The 7,217-nt window shown below is 43.0% G+C and overlaps 1 protein-coding gene across 1 annotated transcript; it reads left to right on the top strand.

The window, feature by feature from the left end:
• Positions 1-259: 259 nt before the first annotated feature.
• CXCL13 (C-X-C motif chemokine ligand 13) lies at positions 260-5,536 on the top strand (the record flags this gene model as incomplete). The annotated part of the gene is made up of 4 exons (XM_083367217.1): positions 260-323; positions 2,595-2,721; positions 4,784-4,867; positions 5,459-5,536. 4 exons carry the CDS (start codon positions 260-262, stop codon positions 5,481-5,483), a joined length of 300 nt encoding a protein of 99 aa, XP_083223343.1. The 3' UTR covers positions 5,484-5,536.
• Positions 5,537-7,217: the final 1,681 nt, after the last annotated feature.

The following is a 7,217-nucleotide window of genomic DNA, read 5'->3' as shown; positions in this document are numbered from 1 at the left end:
TTATTCTTTCAGAACCGTTTCCCCAATTCCTAAATTAAGAATTGGTTTTGTTATCAAATTGCAAACCTCAGCACCGCACATTCTGAGGGAAATGTATGGGAAAATTGTGTGATGCAACTTTGCACGCTGCCCAAAATAGTTCTTTGCTGATGACGTGGAGTGAGGGAACCTAGGAAATAAATTGAAGGTGGCCAGGCACCAAAAAATCCATCTGGCTGAGCTTTCAGACGGCATCGAAGTGTCTTCTTCCACAGACAGAATGAGTAACCGTGTCTTCCTTGGGCTTTCCGTTTTGCTGATTGCCTGCTACATCGCTGGTGCAAGTAAGTAGTACCATCCTGAGTTTCTCTCTTCCTTTCCTTCCCTTTCCCCCTCAATAATAATAATAATAATAATAATAATAATAATAATAATAATAATAATAATAATAAAAAGTTGGAAGGGACCTTGGAGGTCATCTAGTCCAACCCCCTGCTCAGGCAGGAAACCCCATACCATTTCAGACAAGTGGCTGGCCAGCCTCTTCTTAAAAACTTCCAGTGTTGGAGCATTCACCACTTCTGGAGGCAGGTTGTTCCACTGGTTAATTGTTCTAACTGTCAGGAAGTTTCTCCTTAGTTCTAGGTTGCTTCTCTCCTTGACTAGTTTCCATCCGTTGCTTCTTGTCCTGCTTTCAGGTGCTTTGGAGAATAGCTTGACTCCCTCTTCTTTGGGGCAGCCCCTGAGATACTGGATCACTGCTATCATGTCACCCCTCACCCTTCTCTTCATTAAACTACACATACCCAATTCCAGCAACCGTTCCCAATATGTTTTAGCCTCCAGTCCCCCAATCATCTTTGTTGCTCTTCTCTGTACCCTTTCTAGAGTCTCGACATCTTTTTTACATCGTGGTGACCAAAACTGGATGCAGTATTCCAGGTGTGGCCTTACCAAAGCATTGTACACTGACACTATCAATAATCTAGCTTTGAATTTGCAAATAAAGAGTATTTTTCATTTTTTGCTCAACTGAGAATGTAATTGTGATGTGCTTTTTGTCTGAGCATTTTTGCCGTGTGCTTAATGAAATAAATAAATCCTTCATCCTGACGGCAGCATTGGTATGCAAGTGGTTTTAGAATTTTAAACAGGTTCGGAATTTTATACATTTTGTACGCATCTTGGTAAATCTGTGTGGAGTGCTTGGAAAGAGTCACATCTAAACTGGTTTGCAAATGAAAGGAACTTCCTTACTGATCCCATTCCATCTTTCTTTGGAAGCTCAGAGCACCTCTTAGCCCGACAATCCCTCTGCAGGATAGGGTTGAGAAGTTAAAATGTGCCTGAGAGATCTGAGTAGGGTTTCTTGCTGGCAAAAACTGGAAAATGAATGAGTTTCTCAATCCCTCCTCTAGCCATTGCTTTCTGGAGGCCCACTGACACCTCCAATGAGATCCGACTTAAATCTTCTTCCTTTTGTGCAAGGAAGGAAGGGCAGGTGAAGTGGACACTAGAGATCAAGCTTCCTTAATTTCCTTTTACATTTTGAATTAGTAAACCACGGGAGGCAGAGGTGAAAATCTCCCAGGTTTCTGGCGCAGAGAAAGAGGGGAAAACAGACGGACTAATGCCAGGGGGTAGGCAACCTCGGCTCTTTTATGACTCGTGGACTTCAACTCCCAGAATTCCTGAGTCAGCTATGCAGTGTTTAAACCATCTTCCTCTGATAGCGCAAAAGATGGAGTTGTAGGTTCAACTCGCCCGAGGAAGGGGTCTATGGAGATTCTCAGACATCCAGGTCATAGTTGTCCTAAAGATGCTTTTCCATGAGGCAACTGGAGTTTCTTGTTTTTCTTTGAAGACATTTCGCTTCTCATCCAAGAAGCTTCCAGGGAAGCATCCAAAGTCCACCTTTTGGACAGAGAGGACCACTGGTTTGAAAAAAGGGTCAAAGAGGCCATCTATATCAAAATTGAACTCTTTTATGACTCATGGACTTCTCTCTACAGAGGGGGAGGTATACAATGTCGTCTATCTCCAGTCTACAAGACAGTCCTTTCAACGATTCCAAGAAGGCTCCACACCCATTTGCACCACTCAGGTGACCCTGAGGACATAGATAAATCTCCAAGTGGCCTCAACGACTCTCTAAAACAGGGGCCTTCAAACTTGGCTCTTTTATGACTTGTGGACTTCAACTCTCAGAATTCCTCAGCCAGCATGCCTGGCTGAGGAATTCTGGGAGTTGAAGTCCACAAGTCATAAAAGAGCCATGTTTGAAGACCCCCTTCTCTAAAAGAAGGCAAATGACTAGCTGTTCTGCAAGGGGTTTAAATCCTTCCATTCCCCCCCATCCAGTCAGAGCTGAAGAAGCTTCTTGGATGAGAAGTGAAAGTTCTTCAAAAAACACCCCAAGAAGTTCACAAGTTGCCTCGTGAAAAAGCACCATTGGGACATTGAGGAAGGTAGTTTGAAAGCAGTACCAGGAAGCAAAATTCAGTACCTCTCTACTAGTCCTCTCTATTCCATGCCATGAAACATTTGAATAGCATTTTGAATACTCAGTTGGGTATCTAAATTGAGTAACTATAATCTTTTCTGGAATTCCACAGGTATCTTTGACCCGCTGAATTTAAGATGCAAGTGTGCCAGAGTAACCAGCAGCTTCATTCGTCCCGCAAAATATGCAAAAGTCGAGATCCTTCCACCTGGGATTGCCTGCAAAAGAATGGAAATCATGTAAGTTTATTGAGTATGCAAAACTTAAGATTCTGAAGTTTATTCTGGGCCTTTTCTCCTTGTCTTCTAGCATACAGCTAGTCCTTGTTTATCTTCTATGTAAGCCTTGGCCACTTGAAGATATGGGGATCAGCTCCCAGAATTCCCCAAGCAGTGCTGTTTTTAAGTCATAATCATAATAGTAAAGTTGGAAGGGACCTTGGAGGTCATCTAGTCCAACCCCCTGCTCAGTCAGGAAACCCTATACCATTTCAGACAAATGGCTGTCCAGTCTCTTCTTAAAAACCTCCAGTGTTGGAGCATTCACCCTTCTGGAGGCAGGTTGTTCCCCTGGTTAATTGTTCTAACTGTCAGGAATTTTCTCCTTAGTTCTAAGTTGCTTCTCTCCTTGATTAGTTTCCATCCGTTGCTTCCTGTCCTGCCTTCAGGCACTTTGGAAAATAGCTTGACTCCCTCTTCTTTGGGGCAGCCCCTGAGATATTGGAGCACTGCTATCATGTCACCCCTCGTCCTTCTCTTCATTAAACTAGACATACCCAATTCCAGCAGCCGTTCCTTATATGTTTTAGCCTCCAGACCTATAATCATCTTTGTTGTTCTTCTCTGTACTCTTTCCAGAGTCTCAACATCTTTTTTTACATCGTGGTGACCAAAACTGGATGCACTATTCCAAGTCATACTGGCTCTTTCCAAGCAAAATGAGTGACAACTAAGCTTAGTTGAACCAGATGAAATTTTGCCATGAGGAGGAGCTCATTTTGCAAGCTTTATTTGAAGATGAGCTCGAGGCGGTCCATGAGCAGATATAGCCCTAGCTTAGGTTGGTGGATCTTGTAAACGCTAACCTAGGTCAGATCTGATTAGTACTTAGTAAGGGAGCCCAGCAAAATAGTCCCAGGCAGTAGAACGGCCTGAGAAGTAAGAAGACAATATCCTCAAAGAAGGAACAAGTAAACAATTGTTCCACCACAACTCAAAGGAGATTTTAAAGCAAAATCTCTCATGAAACAAATTTGATTGATGTCATTGACACACCAGGTAGTCCTCGGCTGACAAGAGTTCATTTAGTGACTGAATCCAGATTGGTTCTTGCAATGTAGGGACAGGATCAAGATCGCGTGAAGTGTTAATACCACTTTACAACGCCTTGGTAAGGCCACACTTGGAATAGTGCATCCAGTTTGGGTCACCACGATGTAAAAAAGATGTTGAGACTCTGGAAAGAGTGCAGAGAAGAGCAACAAAGATGATCAGGGGACTGGAGGTTAAAACATATAAAGAACGGCTGCTGGAATTGGGTATGTCTGTAGTTTAATGAACAGAAGGACGTGGGGGGACATGATAGCAGTGTTCCAAGAACTCAGGGGCTTCCATAAAGAAGAGGGAGTCAAGTATTCTCCAAAGCCCCTGAAGGCAGGACAAGAAGAGCCTTGGTGGAGCAGTGGGCTAATGCCTCCTTAAGTAACACCAGCTGCCTGCAATTAGTGCAGGTTCGAGTCCCACCAGGCTCAAGGTTGACTCAGCCTTCCATCCTTCCGAGGTAGGTAAAATGAGGACCCAGATTGTTGGGGGCAATAAGATGACTTTGTAAAAATGCCGCTGGGGGGGGGGGGCGAAAGCCCTAATAAGCAGGCATATACATAGAATGAAGGCTATTGCTAAGTACATTGATTTGTGCTTCTTAGATTGTAAGCCGCCCTGAGTCTTCGGAGAAGGGCGGGATATAAGTGGGATTAAAAAAAGAAGAAGCAACAGATGGAAACTAATCAGGGAGAGAACAGCAACCTAGAACTAAGGAGAAACTTCCTGACAGTTAGAACAATTAATCAGTGGAACGACTTGCCTCCAGAAGCTGTGAATGCTCCAACACTGGAGGTTTTTAAGAAGAGACTGGACAACCATTTGTCTGAAATGGTATAGGGTTTCCTGCCTGAGCAGTGGGTTGGACTAGAATGACCTCCAAGGTCTGGTATAACTCTATTGTTATCGTAATTTGCCTTCATTCATTTAGTGACTGTTTGAAGTTACAACGGCACCTCATCCAAATTTGCTTGCTTTACAGAATCACCCTAAAGAACAACCACAAAGTCTGCATTGATTCCAAAGCGAAATGGGTGAACAATTTATTGAACATGATGGGAAACATGTAAGTAAAATCAAAACAGTTTTAAAGTTGTCCTGGACTTCTGGCATCCATGCAGTATTTTTTTTAATTTTTCTGGATGTTGGAAATCTATTCAGCTTCTCAGTTTAGCCAATATCCCTGGAATTCCCAGGGATAAATAATCCTCAACTTACAACACTTCACTTAGTGACTGTTCAAAGTTACAACAGCGCTGAAAAAAGTGACTTGGGACCCTTTTTCACACCACCGTCGCAGCATCCCCCTGCGATGGGATCAAAATTCAGATGCTTGGCAAGTGACTCATACTTATGATGGTTACAGTGTCCCAGGATCATGTGTGGTCACGTTTTGCGACCTTCTGACAAGCAAAGTCAAGGGGGAAGCCAGATTTACTTAACAACCCTGTTAACGGACTGAACAACTGCAGCGATTCACTTGGCCAAAAAAGGTCATAAAATGGAGCAAAATTCACTTAACCACCATCTCACTTAGCCACAGAAATTTGGGGCTCAGCTGTGGTCATAAGTCGAGGACTACCTGAATTGACCACACAGTTTGTGGATGCCCAGTTTTTAGGTCAAACAACTATATTCTTCTATCTCTCCCCTACAGGTATGGAATACGACTTTCCCCTTGAAATAACGTTGGAAGGTCCTGGAAGAGGCAAGGCCCGCGTGATCCATAGATCCCCAAATGTGAAGCTTCTTGCTTTCTGCTTTGTGATGGTGATTGTGTTTTAATTCTTCCTGAAATGATTGTTAAGAGTGTTTGGACTTTTTGGAAATCCAGAACCAATGTGAAGATGCAAGCTCTAATCTGCAAAGGAGTGGCGTATGAGAATTAGGAAGTTTGTATTTCTGTGTGAGTGGATAAATAATAATAATAATAATAAAGACCAGCTAAATCTGTGGCATAGGTCTGTTTTGTTTTTGTTTTTGTTTTAAATAGTAACTATAGCCCTCTCGACTTGCGATCTTAACTGAGCACCAAATTTCTGCTACTAAGCGGGACAGTTGTTAAGTGAGTTTTGCTCCAATTTGTGACTTTAATTGTCACACTTGTTAAGTGAATCACTGCAGTTGCTAATAACACAGTTGTTCCGCGATATCTGGCTTCCCCATTGACTTGGCTTGTCCGACGGTCGTAAGAAAGGTCATAAAAATGGGGCAAAATTCACTTAACAAATATGTCACTTAACGACAGAAATTTTGGGCTCAGTTGTGGTCATAAACCGAGGACTACCTGTGTTTCCCTCCAGCTGGCCTTACACTTAAAACTGAGATCACATTCAAAACTTGTTATCCAATTTGTAGAAGTAATGTAGTTAACAATGACAGTTGTAGTTCCTTTAGTTACAATTAACGGTTGTTGCCTTTTGAGAGCCAAACTCATCTGTATTGGAGACCTGATCCTGTCACCAGGGGCCCATACAGGCAGTCCTCGAATTACGACAGTTTGTTTAGTGACCGTTCAAAGTTACAACGGCACTCAAAAAAGTGACCTACGACGGTTTTTCACACAATTGCTGCAGCATCCCCATAGTCAGGTGATCAAAATTCATATGCTTGGCAACTGACTCATATTTATGACCGTTGCAGAGTCCCGGGATCACGTGTTCGCCTTTTGCGACCTTCTGACAAGCAAAGTCCATGGGGAAGCCAGACTCCCTTAACGACCATGTTGCTCAATTAACCACTGCAGTGATTCACTTAATCGCCATGGCAAGAAATGGGGCAAAATTCACTTAAACAAATGTCTCACTTAGCGACATAAATTTTGGGCTCAGTTGTGGTCGTAAGTCGAGGACTGCCTGTATTTGCTCCCTCACATCGGCCCACCTTAGTTAAGAGAATTATAAAATGAAGAGGCGACCTCATTTGGGGAACAAGATGCATCTCCTGGTGATCAGTCCACACTGTGAGTGCCGTTTTGGTGGGCTGGGATTTTGTATCCTTGCTACACGCACACACCTGCACACACCTGCAACAGCAAATCTACAGTACGGGTAGTCCTCGACTCACATTTGTGCCCAAAATTTCTGCTGCTAAGGGAAACTGTTGCAAATCAAGGACTGCAGGCATATGACTAATTTCCCCCCTACTCACTTTCTTTCAAGGAAGACAAAAAATAGGATACATGAGCAATGATGCATGAGCGTGCCTGGCTGAGGAATTCTGGGGGTTGAAGTCCACAAGACATAAAAGGGCCTAGTTTGAAGACCCCTATTGTAAGCCAAGGAGTCCCACATTAGTGTGTGACCATTTTTGTCACTCAGCAGCTCCTGATCTAGTGAGAATTGTGTGAGTAGTTTGAGAAAACAAATTTATCCATTGATTACTTTTTAAAAATGAATGAAGAATATCACATTGTT

This window comes from Vipera ursinii, assembly GCF_947247035.1.
Source record: "Vipera ursinii genome assembly, chromosome: 7".
NCBI lineage: Eukaryota > Metazoa > Chordata > Lepidosauria > Squamata > Viperidae > Vipera > Vipera ursinii.
The sequence above is the reverse complement of the archived record's forward strand: the minus strand, read 5'-3'. Positions and strand labels throughout refer to the sequence as shown.